The 21,461-nt window shown below is 47.6% G+C and overlaps 1 protein-coding gene across 2 annotated transcripts in view; it reads right to left on the bottom strand.

The window, feature by feature from the left end:
- PRKCB (protein kinase C beta) overlaps positions 1-21,108 on the bottom strand; it is a 359,558-nt gene extending 338,450 nt beyond the window's left edge. Inside the window, exons 1-2 of one of the 2 annotated variants that reach the window (XM_043914534.1) lie at positions 20,581-21,108; positions 19,544-19,575 (exon numbers count right to left, since the gene is read on the bottom strand). In XM_043914534.1, coding sequence (XP_043770469.1) covers positions 19,544-19,575; positions 20,581-20,753 — 205 coding nt within the window. In that variant the 5' untranslated portion in view covers positions 20,754-21,108. The remainder of the gene's footprint in view (positions 1-19,543; positions 19,576-20,580) is intronic. The other variant, XM_043914535.1, reaches the window with a different exon arrangement.
- Positions 21,109-21,461: the final 353 nt, after the last annotated feature.

Genomic DNA, 21,461 nt, shown 5'->3' with positions numbered 1-21,461 from the left:
GAATGGAGGTGATAATAAGGATGGTGATTCAAAGGGATGAACTCTGAAATCTCCAGCTCATTGCAAGCCCTCAGATATTAGCTGTCATTGTCATCACTGTCACCATCATCACCTCTCCATGCCTTTTATGCAGTCCTGAACTCAAATCTATGTTTGAACCTGTAACTTTGGAAACAACTCTTTAACTTTGTGCCTAGTTTTCTCAGCAGAAAACAGGAATAATAAAGCAGTAGCCTCACTGGGCTGTTGTGAAGATTAAAAGGGCTCAGTTCAGTTCAGTTCAAGTCACTCAGTCATGTCCGACTCTTTGCGACCCCATGGACCACAGCACACCAGGCCTCCCTGTCCATCACCAACTCCCAGAGTTTACTCAAACTCATGTCCACTGAGGCGGTGATGCCATCCAACTATCTCCTCCTCCGTCATCCCCTTCTCCTCCCGCCCTTAATCTTTCCCAGCATCAGGGTCTTTTCAAATGAGTCAGCTCTTCGCATCAGGTGGCCAAAGTAAGAGGGTTAATACACATAAAACACTTAGAACCATGCCAAGAACACAGTAAGTACTCAATAAACATCAGCGTGAGTCAGCAGCATTTGAAAGCCTTATTTGAAGATGTCCAGGAAATGGAAGTTTCCCTGGCCAGTCTTCCCCTGCTGATAGAGACTCTCCTGAGGGGACACACACTCAACAGGTCTAACCCAGATTCATTTTCTCTTCTTTTTGTAAATAAATTTATTATTTTTCATTGGAGGATAACTGCTTTACAATACTGTGTTAGTTTCTGCCATACATCAACATGAATCAGCCACAGATATGCATATATCCCTTCCCTCCTGAACCTCCCTCCCACCTCCCACTTCCCACCCCATCCCACCCCTCTCCGTTGTCAGTGAGCACCAGGCTTGAGGTCCCTCCATCATGCAGCAAATTCCCACCGGCTATCTATCTTAAGCAAGGTAACGTATATAAGGTGTATGTCTCAATGTTACGCTTTCAGTTCCTCCCTCTCTTTCCTTCCCCCACTGTGTCCACAAGTCTGTTCCCTATGTCTGCATCTCCACTGCTGCCCTGCAGGCAGGTTCATCAGTACCATCTTTCTTTCATTAGGTCCCATTTGTTTGCTTTTTCTTGAACCTGATTTTTTTTGTTGTTGTTGTTCCATTTGAAGTGCCTTGGCCCCCAAGTGGCCCTTAGGCCCCCAATCAGAGAAAGCCAAAAGGGAAACACAATGAGGTCAGCTGTCACCGGAGCCCCTACCTATCAAGGACACCAGAGAATAGAAACACACGCTGAGTCCCAGCCCTTGGAAGGCCCAGCTGGAGGCTGCCCTCGGCAGAGAGTCACCCCGGCGACACAGCCCACCTCTTTGCCTGCATGCTCTTCCCACATCTTCCGGCAGCTCTGTGAGGCCCCTGAACACCTCCTCCTTCCTCCCCCTGTGCTGATTCTGTTCATAAAACACTTCTTCCTCAACCCACATTATCCCCCAGGATAACCAGTTCTCCATCTGCGGAAGAGGGACAGCTCTCTGCCAGCACTTGATGAGCAGTGGGACACTTCGCCCAAGAGACAGGTCAGGCCAGGCAGTTCCATCAAAACCAATCATTTCACTTGGAAAAAAAAAAGAAAAGAAAAACTCCTATCCCACACTTAGAATTCTATGTGGAAAAGTAACTTTCATCAGTGATATGTTTAAAGCTCAGAGATGATCATTAGAATAATCTTGGGATAGCATGATGGGATGAGAACACAATGTCTAATTATAAAGGATTGACAACAATGCACATATATCATCTCTAAAAATAAGTAAAGCCTCAACAGTCCATGAACCTCAAGAGTCAATTTCACGAGCCTCCAGACTTCTTGTCTGTATTTCTCACAATGACTTTCAAACCACGTTGACCGTCACCCACAGTGAGAAACACATTTTATATCTGACCCAGTTCACACATGCCTATAAATGTTCACAAGAACTAAAAGTTTTATGAAACCATACTTGTGAGTGTTATGCATTCTGATATTTTCAAGTTTATTTTTTTCACAGTGTTCACGACCTAGTAAATTGATTTCATGACACCCTAATGAGCGATGATCCACAGTCTAAGAAACATATTTAAAGGAATTCAAGAAAACTCCCAGCGTGGAGCTGCAAGAAGGTGTAAGGGTGAAGGTCAAGGCACCAAGGTTACAGAGTCCAGGCTTAGAATAAAGTTGGAATCCCCTGTGATTCAGGAGAGCATGGTGGAAGGAAAGTAAGGGGAGGCATGTAAACCCAGGTCTCCGCCTGGTAGCTAGATGACCATAAGCAAGTCATTCCCATGTCCTGCTTGGATTAAGCCTACTTAGATTAAGGCTCTCTATAAACGGTATTTCAGTGCTGGAAGATACAGCCTATGAACCTACTTGGCAACTAAGTCAGCTTTGGGAAGGGACGAAGGATGAAAGCCCACAAGGTTACTAACAGTCAAGGAGACAGGATTTGGAATGTCTCTAAGAGACACCTGGAAGCAGGCTGTGGACCCCACAGAGGATCCCCTAGACCCTCCTCACACCTGCAGGGTCAGGACACTCGTTCCCTCAGAAGGCCAACAGTTCACAGTCCTCCCTAGGACTCCTCCCTAGAAGAAGAAAGCTGCTTTAGGCTTCCCTGGTGGCTCGGTGGTCAAGAATCCACCTGCCAATGCAGGAGACACGGGTTCAATCCCTGGTCCAGGAAGAACCCACATGCCATGGAGCAACTAAGCCCAAGCTCTACAATTACTGAGCTGGTGCACCTGAAACCTGTGCTCTGCAACAAGAGAAGCCCACAAATGCAATGAGAGAGGAGCCCCCACTCACTGCAACTAGAGAAAAGCCCACGCAGAAACAAAGGCCCAGCACAGCCACAAATAAATAAATAATTTGAAAAAGAAGAAGAAAGCTGCCTTGCCCAAGGTAATTCCAGCTCCCCGAGAGCAGCCCACTTGGTGCAGATGCCTCTGTCCCAATTCTGAAGGGCCATCCCAGCTCCAGCCACCAGACTGGCTTCAGCCTCTGTTACAACAACTGCACTGCAGTTCAACTTCTCCCCTCCCTGCTTCCCTGCCTCCCTTACAGATGTTGTTCCCAAGAGCTCCTCCTCCTATAATCCATCTGTCGGCAAATCTCCACCTCTGAAGACAAAGCAGCAATGACATTGGCCAGAGTCACAGGAGGACATTTAAGTAAAAATGGTACCTTTAAGACAGTTTTCAAAGATGTTTTTGAGAAGTGTTTTTCAGAACTAACATTGAAGGAGCAATCACATGTGTTTTTTGCATTCCAGGTCTCATTCAATCCACACGGCATCCTGGGAGGCGGGCTCTGTGTTGTTACCTCCATGTCACAGATGAGGAAAGTAGAGATTCAAGAGGTTAAGAAAGGCACCCAAGCCCTCACATGTGATCAGTGGAGGGACTGGGGTCTGAAGTCAAGCCCTAGACCTCATCCCACTCCACTGCAGCTCTGTGATCACACGGGCCACATGGAGTGACACGGATTCACTCAGGTCTGTCTCCTTCTCAAATCTCTCCCTCCTCGATGGCAGGGGCCCTGTGTTATGGATCTTAAGTACTTAGTGTAGTGCTAAGTCCACAGCACGACCCGGGTAGTAGTAATGTGAAAGTATTTGGTGGTGCACTCGGTAGTGATGGGGATAGTAGTCAGTGCATCGTGTGCACTCAGCCCTGGGCTCTGTGCTTTACATAAAGCATTTGGCCCTTTCATTTCTCTGTGACTTGAGTCCTTTTATGAGGTCTAAGTGGTGAGCGGGCTTTCCTGGTGGCTCAGCAGTAAAGAGCCCGCCTGCCAATGCAGGAGACGCAGGTTTGATCCCTGGGTCAGGAATATCCCTGGGAGAAGGAAATGGCAACCCACTCCAGTATCCTTGCCTGGGAAATCCCACAGAGAGAGGAGCCTGGCCGGCTACAGCCCATGGGATCCCAAAGAGTCAGACACAGGCTGCAGTCCATGGGGTCCCAGAGACGGACAGGACACAGAGACTAAACAACAGCAAAGCTCACTTGGGACCCGCCACAGACTCAAGTTCTGTCTGGCAGATGCACACTGTACTGGAACTATGGAGTCATGAGGGCCACGGTGAAACTGGCTTGGTAGGGTTCCCCAAAATGCCACATGGTTTCTGTGGCTTTTCCCATCAAGAGGAAGAGGCTCTTCCCCTTTTCTTTCTTCCTTTATTGCTTGGGTGGGCTTGTGATCTGCTTTCACTAACAGAATATGGAAGAAGGGCCACTGTGCAAGTTCTGAGTGTGGACTTCAAGAGGCCCTGTGACCCCTTCTCATGCACTGGGAATGCACCCACCACCACGTGGCCGAGCTCAGGCCAGCCCACTGAAGGTGAGACCACCTGGAGAAAGGCCTCGGGCATCTCAGGTGTGCCTGCTGAGGCCCCAGACCCCAACAGCCAATCCTTGCCTAGACCAGAAGGACCGCCCAGCTGAGCCCAGCCCAAATTACTGACCCACAGAAACATGAGCTAAATAAAATGGTGGTGATGTGATGCCACTAAAGACTGGGGTGGTTTGTTAAACACCAGATAATTGTGTCCAGTCAAATATCCAAAAGTAGAACCACCAAAGGATTCTTCCATAGGAGAGATGACGAATGAGCAAAAGACTTTTCCAAAGAAGTAACTGAGTGAGCTCATCTCTGACTTAAATCAAAGTGTCTACAATGTCCACTGGCAACCAGAAGTGGCAAGAATTCTGACTGGCTGGAAAACTGGAAATTCTGACAAGAACCAGATTGTTCTACCAGCTAGAAGCAAAAAAAAAGTGTCTGTTTATTTCATCCTTAGCAACACAAACAGACTGTGTTCTCCCCCAAACGTCTCCTCCTGTGTTTGATGAGATAAAGAGGTCTAGCATTTCACTTCTCAGGTTTAAAGAAGTCAAGTTAGAGGTAAAATCGAATACACCAGCTCCAAGGAAGTCAAAGGAAACCACGGTTCTGGGGGCTGGAGGAGGTTCACTGTTTCTCAGCAGGCACCCATTTGCTTTTATTTGCTTGGGAGAGCTGGTCGACACATTCCAGGACCCCCTGAGGTTGACACACCCCTGTGCCCAAGCTCCGGCCAAGAGAATGTGAGCAGAAGCAATACGCATCCTTTCCAGGCTGAAGTGGCTGTGAAATGAGTGTGCTTTCTCGTATTCTCTTTCCCCATCTTCCTGCCCAGTGGCGAGTGGCCTCGGTGACCTGGAGGGGAGGCTGCCTGACCAGGGTGGCCTGCAGTGGATCTGTGCCATGAGTGAGAAATAAATCCCTTCCCGTCAAGCCACAGAGGTGTCAGGGCTTATCTGTTATAGCAGCTTTCATGAACTCTGACTAATACCTTAGCAAAGAGAGAATGTTTCAAATGCAAGCCTAAAAAGTAGTTTATGAGCTCAAGTTCTCCTGGTAATAACAGAGCTGCATTACTGGGTGGGAAAACTGTCAGGATGCCCTGGCTTCCTTGTTCTACAGTTTGGAGCCGATGGGCAACATTGAAATGAAAAGCAGATGTCCCCCCAAGAAGGCAAATGGCACCATCCCGCTATGGTTGATTCCAGAAGGTGCGTGTCTCCCCTACAGATTTCACTTCTGTGTGCAGAACTGAAAAAGTCCCCACTAACATTTCTCAGATTCTCAGTGACTTAAAGCTCTGTGCTTTTTTTGGCTGCACCACATGACTTGTGGGATCTTATTTCCCCAACCAGGGCTTGAACCTATGTCCTCAGCAGTGAAAGGGCAGAGTCCTAACCACTGGACCACCAGGGAATTCCCAAAGCTCAATGTCTTTTAAATGTTTTTGTTGAAGTGTAATATCATAACAGAAGATGGGTACAATTCGGAAGTTCAATGGATGGTCATAATCTGAACCCACCATGTAACCAGCACCCAGGTCAAGAAACAATATCACCCACAGCCTAACATCCCCTCTTAGTCCCCACCAGTCTTCCTGTGTGTAACCGCCATCCTAAGTGCTATTGCCTATGATTACTACAGATGATTACTTTCATCTGGCCCTGAACTTCAAGTGGGAATTCCACAGAACATACTCTTGTGCATCTGGCGTTTTTTGCTAGTCATCCATGTCGTATACAGCTGGAGTTTACTCACTCTCAATACTATACAGTATTCCACTGTGGACTGCTGATGGCCATTTTAGCAGCTTCCAGTTTATATATTGTTAAAGGAAATTATGGTCACTCTAGCCTACCAGGGTCCTAAGGTCAGGGACTTCAGCAGAGAAACTCTTTGTCTTTACCAAAAAACATGGCCAAACCTGAGGTTAAGAGTGAAGCATTCACATACTTCTGAAAATCACTCCTCAACAGGCTTTCATGAGGACAATTTTGTTGTTGTTGTTCAAACAAAAATGATCAGAGCTTGTAAACTAGGAAGTGACGAACTCTTTAGGAAAACTGCAGATCAAGCTATAGCAAAACTAGCACTAAAACCCAAATCAAATGACTTCCTCAATGGACTTATGTTCCCCAAACCATTCATTTATTTAAAAGGTATCTATGAGTACACATCATGTATGTACCCAGGTATGGACCTGGGTACTCCAGGAACAGCAGGAAGTGACAGAGATGGAGTCCTACCTCTCTGGAAACTTACATTCTGGTGGGGAAGACAAACACTAAACACTCAAATAAACATACAATTAGAACATGGAGGGGCTTCTGTGGTGGTCCGGTGGTTAAGAATCTATCTTCTAATGCAGGGGATGCAGGCTCGATCCCTGGTCAGGGAACTACTAATAAGATTCCACATGCTGTGGGGCAACTGAGCTCACACATGGCAACTACTGATCCCCTACTCATCACACCTAGAAAGAAGCCAGGATGCCATGGTGGAGATCACACAAGATGCAACTAGAACCGGATGCAGCTAAATAAATAAATGAATATTTTTGTCTTAAAAAAGAAAATGTGAAAGTGACAAGGGGTTATGAGATTGTACCAGGGGGAGAACCTGATTTGGAAGATCAAGGAAGGCTTCTCTGGAGAAGTGGCAGCTGAACTAAATTCTGAACAATGAGTAGGAGGGTGATGGGGTCAGAGGAGAGGGGAGAGCGATTCAGGCTCAAGATAGAGCAGGTGCAAAAGCCCTGGGCTGGACAGAGCTGTGTCATACTGAGCAAGACCAGCTGGAGTCTTCAGCTAGAAAGTGAAATGCAAGTTGCAGTGAGGTTCAAAGAGAGGCTTGTGAGGGCCCAGAGACGGCAGATGTTAAGGATGCTAACTTAACCCTGGAAACAACAAAGAGCAAGCCACCAAAAAGATGGACCTCTAACCAAAATGGAAAACAGTCCTTCACCACCCTATATGCCAATGCTGCTTCCCAAAGAATAATGTTGCCCCAGATAGAATTATTAATACCTCCAACCATACATTTTTCCAGGGACACAAAAAAAATCCAGATAACTATCAAAATTCTCCTTTGCCATATTGCCTAAACTCTAAAGAATGGTCCCCACCTTTAGGGAGGGAAGGTCTTCAAAATAGGGCTATTCCATAAGAATCACCACCCCCACCACCACGTCAAGACAAGAGACAGTCCTGCAGACCTCACCTTCTACCTTCACCCACATGATTTAGGAGACTTCTTCAAAGGGCATGGTAGGCATCCCACCCATAGCCTAAAGGGACCCCCAGATTTTAAAGGGAAACTGGTCCAAAACCTATTTAAAGTTGAAATGCCATCAACACATTTTCAAAATGAGGCAGCAGGTGGGGCAATCACAGATTTCAATTCAGCTTTCTGAGGTTTCCCCCCAACGAAAGCATTGAAAGCCAGGAAACTAGCGTGGAAAGCACTGAGCTCTCACCCACGTTCAAATCACCTCTGACCACAGCAGAGCACTCCACCCTCAAATCCACTGTCAGTTTCCCCAAGTGCTCCTGACCACGACATGTAAGCACCTTCATTCTTGCATCATGTCCTTGACTCAGGAGCATTCATCTTGCCTCCCAACAAGATGATAAATTCAGCTAAGGACAAGACAGAGTCCAGCCGTGGAAATAATGGAAACAACTCTGTTTATCAAGTACTTACTGTGTATCAGGCAAGGAGCTCAGGGAACACTGGTCACGAGCCCTATAATCTAGGTTCTAATGACAGCCTTTGACCTCTGAAAAAACCGAAAGCTCAAAGAGCTTCAGGAACATGTTCAAGGTTCCACATGTGTGTACTCATTTGCTCCATCGTGCCCAACTCTGCAACCCCGTGGACTGTAGCCCGCCAGCTCCCCTCTCTGTGGAATTTTCCAGGTAAAAGCGGATTGCCACTACCTACTCCAAGAGATCTTTCCAACCCCAGGGATCGAAGCTGCATCTCTTGCGTCTCCTGCATTGCCAGGCGGATTCTTTACCACTGCACCACCTGGGAAGCTCACTATAAGAAGCCATGATTTAGGAACTTCCCTGCTGCTCCAGTGGTTAAGTCTCTGTGCTTCTGATTCAGGGGGCATGGGTTCCATCCCTGGTTGGAGAACTAAGATCGCACATGCCACCCAGCAGAAAAAAAAGAAGCCAAGATTTATATTGACGCCATTCTGTCTCCAAAGCACAAATCCCTCACCTCCAGCACAGCACGTGCTCAATAAACATGAGCTGGGTGTGTGAGGGCAGGAGAGAAGGAGAAAAGAAGTAGGAGGATTCCTTCTAGAGACAACATCATTTCTGTGGCCTTCTATGATTAAAGATGCAGTGAAGAGTGATATCCCTATTGTTAGAACCATAAAAATAACCCAGTATCCGCCTCCCAAAATAGAATCATCAACAATATGACTGACATGAAAATCCAAATGTCTCTTTAGGATGTGAAAAATAGCAGCAGCCCCTCCACGCTCTGGGAACACCCCCCCCTCCTCCCCCCGCCCCGGCCCCATTACCACCACCAGTGCTTCTAAATGGTCATTTCAGTTTCTCTTACCTGACCTCCAACCCCACCAGCCTGGAATTTCAGGAACTGAGTCACAGCAATTACGGTTTCAGAATACATCTCACTCTCTTTTTCGAACATTTGGCCATCTCACTCACCCCCACACAGCAATGACAACAGCCACTTCCTAGTCACTATGCTCCTTCCCAAGGTCCAGACAACACCCCCCCCCCCAGCCCCCCACATGACGTTTTCCTCCCACCAGCTTCTCCTGCGCACACACCCCCCACTTCCTGTTCCCACTGGAGCTGCGTTCACTCTTCCAGGGCTCCCCGTTGCTCTCCTCTGCCCGAAACACCCGCCCCAGCCCCCACCCCCCTGTCAATCTGGGAACTCCCACTCCTGCTGGAAGACTGTTCCCAAATGTCAGCTCCAGTGTGGAATCTTCTCCTCCCCTCCCAGGAGTAAGGATGTCACTCAAAGCCTTTTCACACCCTTGGTGTAACACTTCTCATTTATGTACCGGAAGCAACTGGTCCTGCTGTTCTCCTCTCCCCTCTGAAGACCTGGGAGACTTTCAAGGGCAAGCGCACTGTCTCATTTCTTTCCAAAGCCCAAATGGCAACCTGATGTTATACAATGTATTTCTTCTAAGTTACTTAATTGCTGTTCTTCTAATACATGTCCCTGAGGGCAAGGGCTTTGGCTTCTTTACTGCTCTAGTTTTAGTTCTTAGGACAGTACCCAATTCATGGTAGGCACTCAATAAATATTTACTGAATGACTGGATAGATGGACAGATGGCCAGATGGATGGGGAAATGGCTGGATGGATAGATGGATGGATGATGGAACGGAAAAACAAGCTGGGTGGATAGAGGAATAGATTGGTGGGTAAATGGGTAGATGGATAGACAGATGTGAAAGAGAAAGTGAAAGTCAGTCTTTTCCGACTCTTTGTGACCCCATGGACTATACAGTCCATGGAATTCTCCAGGCCAGAATTCTGGAGTGGGTAGCCTTTCCCTTCTCCAGGGCATCTTCCCAATCCAGGGATCAAACCCAGGTCTCCCACACTGCAGGTGGATTCTTTAACCAGCTGAGCCACAACAGAAGCCCAAGAATGCTGGAGTGGGTAGCCTTCTCCAGCAGATCTTCCCAATCCAAGAATTGAACTAGGGTCTCTTGCATTGCAGGTGGATTCTTTACCAACTGAGCTATCAGGATAGATGTATAAAGGCAGGATCATATTTCACCAGCCCAGGGTCACAAGACCATGGAAAGACAAAGCCAGGATAGGAAATGATGTCTGTTTGATTTCTGAGCCTTCACTAGGAAGTCCACTTTTTACTGACTATCTAGAGACCCAAAGTTTGGTTGGCTGGGCAGTGGCAAGGTGAAAGAAGAGTCTAGAATTTCCCCCAGGAGCATTGTTACTGTTGAGCAAAGTTAATTTCTGTTTGCTAAGTGAAGGCCAAGACTCGATAAGGAGGATCAGAACCCTCCTAGTCTGGATCTGAATTCCCCTTCTGACCCAGTAGGGCAAATTTTTGCGTGTAGGCTGCGGGGGAAAGAGACATCCAGAAGACACAAACAAGCAAGCAGAGGACAACTACTAGGACTGACATATATACACCCCATGTGTGAAATAGACAGCTGGGGGAACCTGCAGTATAGCACGGGTGATGGCCTAGAGGGGTGGGATGGGGAAGAGGGTGGGAGGGAGGTCTAAGAGGGAGAGGATACACACACACATAAATATATACACACATACGTGTATATATATATATGTGTAGCTGATTCAGTTTACTCTACAGTGGAAACCAACACGACACTACAAAGCAACTATGTATGCACAGTTAGTCGCTTCAGTCGTTGTCCGACTCTTGCCAATCATACCGACCGTAGCCCGCCAGGCCCCTCTATCCATGGGATGCACCATGCAAGAACATCGGAGTGGGTGGCCATTTCCTCCTCCAGGGGATCTCCCCAACTCAGGGACTGAATCCGCATCTCTTACGTCTCCTGCATTGGCAGGTGGGTTCTTTATCACTAGTGCTGCCTGGGAAAGCCCACAAAGCCACTATACCCTAATTTAAAAAATAAAAAAAGAAAGTAAAAAAGAAAAGGTAGCAACAATAGCAATGATAACAACAGTAACATTAAGAAAGGCCATCATCCTGCACAAAGGCTATCATCTCTTCCAGACATTGTCAGAGTCTGAACTGCTGTGCCTTTCAATTCTCTGCAACACAGCTTCCCTTCAACACCAGACATTTCTGGGAAGACACTGAAACCCCCCCTTCCCAACTCACAAGGAGAGCCAGGAAGAAATGAGGCCCAGAGTTAGAACAGCATGAGGCTCAACATTAGTTAAAAGTGGATGACAGGTAGAAACTAATACACCTGTATGTTTCTATAACTCCCTGTAGTCCCTTTAAAAAAAAAACAAAAAAAAAAAAAAAAAAAACACTTACAAAGGACTCAGATTTGTATGAAAGAGACTAAGACTTTCTTCCTGAAGAAATCAGAAAGATGGAAAGAGAACTGACAAAGGATCTTCCTCTACATGTGAGTCAATGCGGCTTATTGTGAAGCTACTTAAAAATTATCTTCCCAACGAGAGAAAACACACTGCCCAAGCCAATGGACCAGTAATAGGAAATCAGTCATGGACCCTGGGTGAGGAAGGTATTCAGCAGAAAATGCAAGTAATCATGTGCCGCTGAAAACTGGCTTTTAGCTCACAAATGCCTTTCACTGATAGATTTTGCTTGCTTTCTCTCTCTCTTTGATTGAAATATAGTTGATTTACAATGTTCAGTTAATTTTTGGTGTATAGCAGAGTGACTCAGTTGTACACTTCAATATCTTGTAATGAACTAATGGAAAAGAATCTGTGTGTACACATACACACACACACGTATAATTGCTCTATCTATTCTCAGCCTGCTGCCTCAGACTTGCCCCTCCATCTCTGAAATGGTGATTTTTCTCCTTTAGAACAACCTCAAATGGCAATCCCTGAACAAAACGGAAGTCAGCTCATCACCTGAGTTAAGAGGAGACAATGTTCTCTGTCTGTCAAACTGAGAGAGAAGCCATCTTTACGTAATTGTCTAATTCGAGTAAATATTCATCGTACTTGCAACCAAGGCACAAATAGATTCAGGGCTTCTCCACAGAATGTCACAGAGATAAGACCTCCCGTGTATCTTTATCTAGGATATGAGCAGCTTCACAATACAGATTTTTTTAGCTCCAGTTCCTTGACAACTCAGACTTTCTCAGATTACCTCTAAGAACGAGAAGCTGTTTGATGTTTAATTCCCTGACCAAAGAATTCCCTGATTCCACCCCAACTGTTCCATAGGTCAGCATCCCCTACATGCCCCCACAGCACCCTGAACATTTCCTTCAAAGTCCTTAACAAGGGAGAATTTTTTTATTGGACTATAATTGCTTTAATGTTGCATTCGTTTCTGCTCTACAGTGAAGTGTGGACACAGTGTGGAGTCAGCTATACACATACATATATCCCCTCTCTCTGGACCTCCCTCCCACCCACCCCCATCTCACCCCTCTAGGTCTTCACAGAGCTCCGTGCTGAGCTGTGGTTTACAGCAGGTTCCCACTAGCTATTTTATGCAAGCTGTTTTGTGCAAAGTAGTGTATATCAATCTCCCAATCCATCCCACCCTCCCCTTTCCCCTCCTCTTTGTCCACACGTCTGTTCTTTAATCTGTATCTCTATTCCTGCCCTGGAAATAGGTTCATCTTTACCATTTTTCTAGACTCCACATATATGCATTAATATATGATATGTTTTTCTAACAAGAATGAAATTAAATATTGCTGCAATGATTTGTATCAGTAGAATGTCTTATCTCTCCCATTACACTGGAAGCCCCATGACAATAAGAACCTTCTCAATCTCATTCACCATTGTGCTCCTGCCATCTAACACAATTCCTGACACAGGGAGTTTAATGAGTGAATGCTTTTTGGAAGGAAGGAAGGATGGATGGGTGGATGTGGTAAATAGACAAATTTCCCACCAGATTTCCAAGCATTTGTCACACCTCCAAATGCCACATGTAAACGCTCTGGATTTTGTATATGCTATAAAAAGGTCAACAGTCTATCACACAAGTTTTTTTTTTTACTTTTGTACTACTTTATTTTTAACCATGTGTGTTTTAAACACCCCTCCCCCATAAAGATAAATGTCTAAAAAGAAAGATGAGAAGGACACAAGGTTGCTATTTCCCTGGGGTCTCTCTGGATCCACTCCTATGGGGACCAGTGAGGCCTCATCTGTTTCTGGTATGTGTCTTTAGAACATAAGCAAGTGCTGGACCAAGTGGTAAGCAGGGCCTCCTTCCCACCTCATCACCAAATCCCCTTCTCACCTGCCTCTTTTCTTATTTTATCCATTTTCTTATCTTTTGTCAGTTTTTATGTCCTCTTTTCTTTTAATCTTAAATTTGGTATTTCATATTAAGAAGAGTTAAGAGTTGACAAAGTTAAGTTAAAGGCGCTCACATTTGCTGTCCACTCGCTCAGACGTGTCTGACTCTTTGTGACCCCAGGGACTGCAGCACTTCAGGCTTCCCTGTCCATCCCCCTCTCCCAGCGTCTGCTCACATTAGGATTATTTTGAAACCTACTGCTAGGGTCTAAGGCAGCTCTATCCAACAGAACTTTCTGCAAAGCATTATACAATTTCAATGGAGACACGGGATGAGTAAAGTCAAAGAATCCTTGAGATTAGATCAAATGCCAAGAATGATAAAGGACCAAGCTTTTGAAAACATCAGCCACAGATAATGAAATTCTCAGCTGGTTCCCCTCTCCAACTCAGGAATTAACTGGACTGCAAGGACAAAAGACCAGAGGATTAAAAATTGTACTTAATAATTTAACTACCTGTAGCTGAAAAGCATCCAAAGGAGATGCATGTTATCAAAATGGTGACATACTGGCCTATTTATGTGTGTATGCATGTGTGTGTGTACCTGTGTGCATGTGTAGAGAGAGAGAGAGACAGAAACAAAAAGATAGGGAGAGAGATACATAGGCAGAGGAAAGAGACTCCAACAGCAAGAACATGTACAAATTATTTTCAAACCTTTGACCGGTTAAGTTCTCCGAATCTTTTTCTTTACTGACCCAAATACACCATAAGCATGCTACATCTGCTTCCGGGCAGTACTTGGAGTGTCACTGGTACTCAGAAATAATATATTTTTTAATGAGTTTCTAATAACCGGTATATCATATCAATGTGATTTTCAAAGGTCACATTTTCCATATTTACTTAGAAAGGCATTCTGTTGCCCAGTGACCAAGCTTCAAGCTCTCCCTGAGTGCTCTACAGCTCAAAATGAATTGCCTGCTGCCTTTTCAACAAATCAACCTTTCTTCTTGTGCAGATCCAGCGTTAATCTACCCTTAAAATTTTTTACTTCATTTGGGACTTTGAGCCCCAAATGCCACTTCAGGTGGGAAAAAATAAAAAGTCAAACCAACAAACACAAATTCGAAAAGCCTGTGCCTTTTATCCACCTGGGAGCCCTAGAACACATTCAGAAGAAGCCAAGAGATAAGAGGAGTCTCACCCACAGGCTTCTGGGATCTACTTCTGGGACGGGAGAGAAGTGGAATAACAGAGGCTCCAGTAACCTGTAGCCTGACATGTGACTGCACACACAAAAAAAGGCCCTCTTGGTACTTCCCTGGTGGCCCAGTGGTTAAAACTCCACGCTTCCAACACAGGGGGTGCATGTCGATCCCTGGTCGGGGACCTAAGGATCCCACGTGCTGCGTGGCATGGCCAAAAAAAGGGGGGCCCTATTAATGATTTTACTGAGAAAGTTCAACCTGAAATTCAGGATATCAGAAGTTCCTCGGGAAAAATACGGCAAAAATAAAATGAACCTTTGATTCATCTTTGTTGTTTTTAAAAAGTACACATTCTAATTTCTATGTGCTAACTACAGACTAAAATAAACTTGAATCCTATGAAGTCGATGTTGATGAAACCAGCAATGACTGGATTCATGCAATACATTGGGGATTTTTAAGAATAATGTCTATTATAAGGTTTTAAAAAAGCAAAGGGAACTATATTCAATATCCTGTGATAAACTATAATGGAAAAGAATATTAAAAAAAAGAAGGTCTATATGTGTGTAACTGAGTCACTTTGTTGTACAGTAGAGATTTGCACAACATTGTAAATCATCTGTATTTCAATAAAAAATAAAAATTAAAAAAGAAGGCTTAAAAACATGTTTTCTAATCTATGCAGGAAAGGGAACAGCTGGTTTATTCATTATAATCATCAATGCTAGGTTTTCATAGTCAGAAAATTAGTGCACTGGGGTTTTTCTAGCAAGTCCATGGCAAGTTCAGATTTTTCTCACAAGAAGGGTGAGAAAATACAATCTAAGCAAGCTGGCTGTCTGAGGCCAGACTCACTGGTGTCACCTGAAGTCTACAAAGAAACATACCTAAGAAGAAAACCCACCTAAATACATGAAAGTCACATAGTCATTTAATGAGTTCCCGAATTAACTCTGTCCCCTTTTGACACAGTTCCCTACAGTTAGAGAAGTAATAATTATCATCTAACTTAGAATTATTGACAGTGGATATTTCTCTTGTACCAGCTCATTACTTTTCACCATACCCTATAAGGTAGGTACTATCAACCCATTTCACAACTGAGCAAACTGAGGCCACGACATATGGAAGACTTGCCTGATTTCACACAGTTGTAGGTGGCAGAGCATTGATTCAAACCCAGTTCTTTCTGACTCTAACCACATTCTAGGAACTCTAAATCTCTGTATTTTATTGTCTCCCTACTTCTAATGAAGTCACTTCCTTTAAAAAAAATTTTGTTTTCCTTCTCTGCCAAACTGCAAAAGCTTCTTGGGGTAAGAGTCAAATTCCACCCAAAGCCTTGTCTTAATTACAACAAAGGCACAAATGCAGGTCTGCAGCTCCTCTAAAGAATGCTACAGAGACAAGTCTGCCTTGCTTATCTGAGGGGTCCTATTTCTTATTCAGAATTTAGGCAGTTTCATAATAGAGATTCTCAGCTCCAGTCCCCTGTCACCAGAGACATTCTTAAACTACCTCACCGAGAATGGTTTTATAGAAAATACAGAGAGTGGGAAAAAAACGGGAGAAATTATGTGGCAGTCAATCTAGATTTTTGTACAAAAGCAAGAAAATCTATTCTTCAGCTCCCTGAGCACACAGAAATTTACAATTTCCCATGGTTTATGGACTTTCCGTCCTAGCATCCCCAATTTCCACGGCAGCACCATGGAGCCTGGGGCTCAGTGGTTTCTTTGCCTTATGATCATCCTACACACCTCCTACCCAAGAATGGCAGAGGCTGGATCCCCAGTCCCTTCTATTTTTAAGATGGAAAATCCCCCACCCTAGCTTTTAGCTGGGAACAGGGCTACCTGAAATTAACATGGCATTTCCCACACACTCCTTTGCAGCAGGGTGTGGGTATTCGATTAAGTTCTAGCTAATAGCATTTAGGCAGAAGTATAAGAGGCAACCTCCAGGACAGTGAGTATGTGTTCTTCACCTTGCTTTACCATTCCTCCTACCGTTGGCTGAAATAAGGATGTGACGACTGGATAGTCCAGCATCCTTCTTGAACCATGAGATAATTTTCACTTCTGGGATTGTAGAGTGGAAAACTGAAAAGAACATAGGATCCTGGCCTTTGGACTTCTGACTTTGGTGAGAGAATAAAACCTTAGGCATTTTCTATGCAATGCTGATCCCATTTTAATTAGATTCACCCTGAGGAAATACCCGGTGCTGAAAATGCTAGGATAAGGAATAGCTCTGAGGTTCCAAATATAGTCCCAGGTAATTCTGAGCATATCTGAGAACATTCTTAAGTAAGAAGTAAGTGTTAGTTGCTCAGCCATGTCTAACTCTTTGCGACCCCATGGACTGTAGCCCACCAGGCTCCTCTGTCCTTGAAAATCTCCAGGCAAGAATAATGGAGTGGGTTGCCATTCCCTTCTTCAGGGGATCTTCCTGATCCAGGAATCAAACACAGGTTTCCTGCCTTGCAGGCAGATTCTTGACTGAGCCACCAAGGAAGCCCCAGGTTAAGAGGATAATCTTTCCCCTTCCTGAATATCCCTAAGCATGAAGTCCTAAACAACTCAATTTCAAGGGCTGTCAAATTGCCCCTTCCCCTCTCTTGCTCCTTCCCATCCAGCCCAGTTGGAATATATGAGCAAAGCAGCAACACAGGTGACCACATGTTCACAGCCGGGTTTTGACTCTCACATGGCAGCTGGTTTCATAGCAAAGTAACCCTGCAGCCCAGTCTCCTCTCAAAGTTGCCCCACCTCTAAGTTAGCTTGGAGACAATCCTAGGAGCTGATATCTTCTGAGCGCTTAGTCTGTGCTGAGCTCTGGTCCAAACATCTTACTTACTGTAACAATCGGAGCCACTTAGCAATTTTTAAAGGTAGGTATTGTTGTTACCGGACCCACTTTATAGATGAGGAGTCTTAGGTACAAAGACGCTAAGTAACATAGCTGCGAAGTCTCAGGCCAAAATTCCAAGCCACAGTGATAGCCTGACAGGCTGTGCTTATGCCCCCTACCCTACATCGCCTGGAGAGGAGATAAAAGAAAAGCTATTAGAAGAATTAAGCATGGCGACCTCTTAAGCTGCCATATTTCATTAGAAACTTTCATTCTGCCTTACTAGCTGCACCAGAAAATGCTGACCACTCTCCCTTCTTTGAATAAAAGGATCTCCCGCTTCAGATGTATCATTACCCACATGTTGCAAGCAATGTTCCCATCGTTAATAACTGCAGAGCAGGTGGGATAGAAAAGCCGCATAAAAATGTTCAAAAATCACCCCGGACCTCAGCAAGACACAAAGACAGAAACTGGTTCATGAAAGTGAGAGGTAACCTCAAAGATCCACGTGTTCCTGGGCTAAGACACCACTGGCATTCTGCTCGAGGGGTTAACGTTCTAGAAAACAATCCAACAGTTTGCACCAGGACCAAAATGTTGCCGTTTAAAGGGATGTGGGAAGTCCTCTCATGCAGTGTGTAAAACTGGGGCTCCAAATCCTGGTAAAGGAGGATGGGGATGGGGGTCTATGACACTCACCAGCTGAGCGGGCTCTGCTCAGATCTCAGGTTAGAGGACATAAAAGTCTCAGAAGAAAGCAGTGCCTCGCTGCAAGCATTCTGTACAACTGACAACGCCACCCACACTCACCGGGGATCACTTTACTTTCTCTGGAGGGTGGAGGTGCTACATCTAAACCGTCAGTGCTAAGTCACATCTCAGACTCTTTAATATTCAAATGCTTTCTTCCCCTGATCTCTGCCCAGCTTATCGGGGCAATCAACTTGTTCCTAAGACACTCCCCAGAAATGTGACATTTCTCACCAAACTCAGCCATAGCTGGTCTAAAAATGGGCACTTTCCAGACCAGAGGTTGAAATTCGAATGCCTTACAGGGGCCAAAACTGGGTGAAGCAGGCCCGGTGGCAATCGATTGAGACAAAATGGTGAGTGCACCCTGCCTATGAAAACAGCTGCTCTCAGCTCCAAGTGGTAGTTCTAAAAAGAAAGTGGGACCAACAGTCAGCAAACTTGAAGCTGCAAAGTCAGATACGTTTGTGAAATCTTCAGTTCTAAAATGTTGACATCAAATTTAAAAAATGTTTGACACCCTAAAGGCTAAACAAGACTACAGGTGGTTTGGCATCTGGAGAGAGAATCTGCAACCAGCGACAGCCGAGTCACCCCTAGGCTGGGCATCCCTGGCTAGGGTCAAGGATCTCAGGCCAGATGCAAGGACCCAGGTAAACAGTCACTTGGAGTCTTCCTGTACCTAGCCGGAAGAGAGAAAGTGCAATTTAAACCAGGATCTGAGAAGCACTCCATCTGGAACCACTTCTTCAGAGAGGGCAGAAGCCTAGGGGACAATCACAGTCGCCTTTCTAGGGGATACACCATCTGCAGAGGAAGAGGCCACCTGTAGAGACCTCCGTGGGGCGAGGGAAGTGGAAACACATGAGAGCAGGAATTGTTGGGGAAGGGCTTCCCAGGAGGCGCTAGTGGTCAAGAACCTGCCTGCCAGTGGAGGAAAGGTAAGAAACGCAGGTTCGATCCTTGGGTCGGGAAGATCCCCTGGAGGCAACCCACTCCAGTGTTCTTGCCTGGAGAATCCCATGGACAGAGGAGCCTGGTGGGGTACAGTCCATGGGGTCGCAAGGAGTTGGATATGACTGAAGCAACTTAGCACGCATGTGTGCACCTATCTAGCAACTGAGCAGGCAGGACAGGTTCACTCGTCGGATAGCTGCAGGCAGGGAGAAAGGGTGGATACACTTCCTTGGCCAGCTGGGCCTCTCACCAGCCCTTCCTGGATGGAGCATCTCTGCCCCTCATACAGAACCCCTTGTATTAATAAGACTTTTCTGTGATGAATTTCTAGTATGCGAGGTCACTCTGACAGCATGGTGCCTTCACTCTCTGCCTAATTCAGTCGCTTCTAGGAAGTCTTTTTTTACCTTCTCTTTGCACAAATGGGCCAGAACCCCACAGCCTACCTTGGCACTGGAATCCTTGCTTCCCGAAGCCCCTGCAAAGGTAGAAAGAGGCATGTCAGACACCCCGAGGGGCCCAGCCGCCGGTTAGTTCCCCCGCAGTCACCCCACTTCCCCCTGCCCCTCTGGCCCAGGTGCAACCTCCCAGCCACAGGCGGGTGCCCAAGAGTCTTCCGCCTTTGAGAGGGAGGGGGAAGGTAGGAGTTCAGCGGTAACCTCCATCTCCCCTCAAAAGGCAGAAGAGAGGAGGTTGCGACCACCAGGTGGCGGGGTCGGGGGAGCGTTTCCGTCGTGGTGGGGGCGGAGGGCAGGCAGGAGATCTGCCCACAGAGATGCCCTCGTACCCTCGGAGAAAGAGAAAAGAAAAAGACGCATCCGGAGGGAGACTGGCAGAGCCCCCGCGGCGGTGGTGTTCCTGGGAGGACAGGGAGGGAAGAGAGGACTCCCCATGCCTAGAGGGACGGGGGGCCGGAGGGTTCCCGCAGTGACCTGCACCAGGGAACCGAGGAGTGGAAAGGAGAACCCGGGCCCGCAGAGAGGAGCAGTAAAGAGATAACACAGGGCGCTGCCCTCGGAGACACGGAGGAGGAGGAAAGGATGCCCTGTGCCCGCAGGGAGATAGAGAGAGGACACTCAGGGCGCTGCCCCCGGAAAGGAGGGAAGCGGGTGAGGGTGCCTCCAGCCCGGAAGGAGGCGGAGGGACAGGGAACCCCGTGCGAAAGGGCACTCGAGACGCTGCCCTCCCGGGGAGGGACAGCCGTCCGCGCCGCGGCCCCAGGGCGCTCCGAGGCGGCTGGGAGGGAGACAGGGCAGAAGGCACCCCGCGGTCGGCCGTCTGGGACCCGGGGGAGCGGGAAGCCGCAGCACCGTCCACCGGGGAGTCCAGGGCAGCAGGGTCCGCAGCGGGGAGCTCCGGGGATGCGGGGCTTCTCCTCCCTCGGAGGCTCAGGGCGGAGTGGGGGGGCGCGGACAAGGGACCCCGCGCGCGCGGCGCTGCCCTCGGGGCCCCGAGAAGGTGCCCTGCGCCGGCGCGCTCTCACCAGATGAAGTCGGTGCAGTGGCTGCAGAAGGTGGGCTGCTTGAAGAAGCGGGCGGTGAATTTGTGGTTCTTCACCTCGTGCACGTTCTTCTGCCGGAGGGCGCCTTTGCGGGCGAAGCGCACGGTGCTCTCCTCGCCCTCGCTCGGCGGCGGCCCCACGGCCGGGTCAGCCATCTTGCGCGCGGGGAGCCGGAGCCCGAGAAGTGCCGGCCCGGGGCCGCGGGACCGCGGGTTGCGGGCCCGGGAGGCGCGGGAGGAGGCGGCCGCTTAGGCGCCCGGGGCCGCGGGCGCTTCCTCTGCGCCGGCTCTGGCGGCCGCGGCGCGCGGAGCTGGAGCTGTCACTCGCCCAGCTGCCGCCGTTCGTCCAGCTGCGCTTGGCACCGCTGGCCCCAGCTGCGGGGGAGGGGGGCGGAGCCCCGGGCAGACCCCGCCTCCCTTATTTGCATCGCTTCCAGGCCCCGCCCAGCGCCGCCAGCTGCTTTACATATTAGCACCCCGAGGCTGCCGGCCTCCCAGCGAAGCGTTCTCAGCCGCAGCGCTGCGGCGGCACCGGGGACCGCAGTCTGGAACCGCCAGATCTGAGCCTCGGTTCCCCCGCGCCCCGCACCCCCGACCCTGTCCTCGGCCTGGATTGCAAGAAGGCGATAAGCACCTTGGGTGCGCCCGGGGGAACCGAGAGCGGAAAAAGACTGATGGAGCTGGGGTGGGGTGGGGTGGGGGTGGAGGAAACGGGGGAGCGGTGGGGAGTGGAAGGGGTGGGTGCGACGGTTTCCAACAGGGCTTCTGCAGAGACTGGTACCCATCCACAGCCTATCTGTGCCATTGGTCACTCTGCACGCGGCTCCTGGAGGGACGGGCTCCCGCTGTCACTCATTCAGAAAG

The sequence above is a fragment of the Cervus elaphus genome, chromosome 10 (assembly GCF_910594005.1).
Source record: "Cervus elaphus chromosome 10, mCerEla1.1, whole genome shotgun sequence".
Classification (NCBI taxonomy): Eukaryota; Metazoa; Chordata; class Mammalia; order Artiodactyla; family Cervidae; genus Cervus; species Cervus elaphus.
The sequence above is the reverse complement of the archived record's forward strand: the minus strand, read 5'-3'. Positions and strand labels throughout refer to the sequence as shown.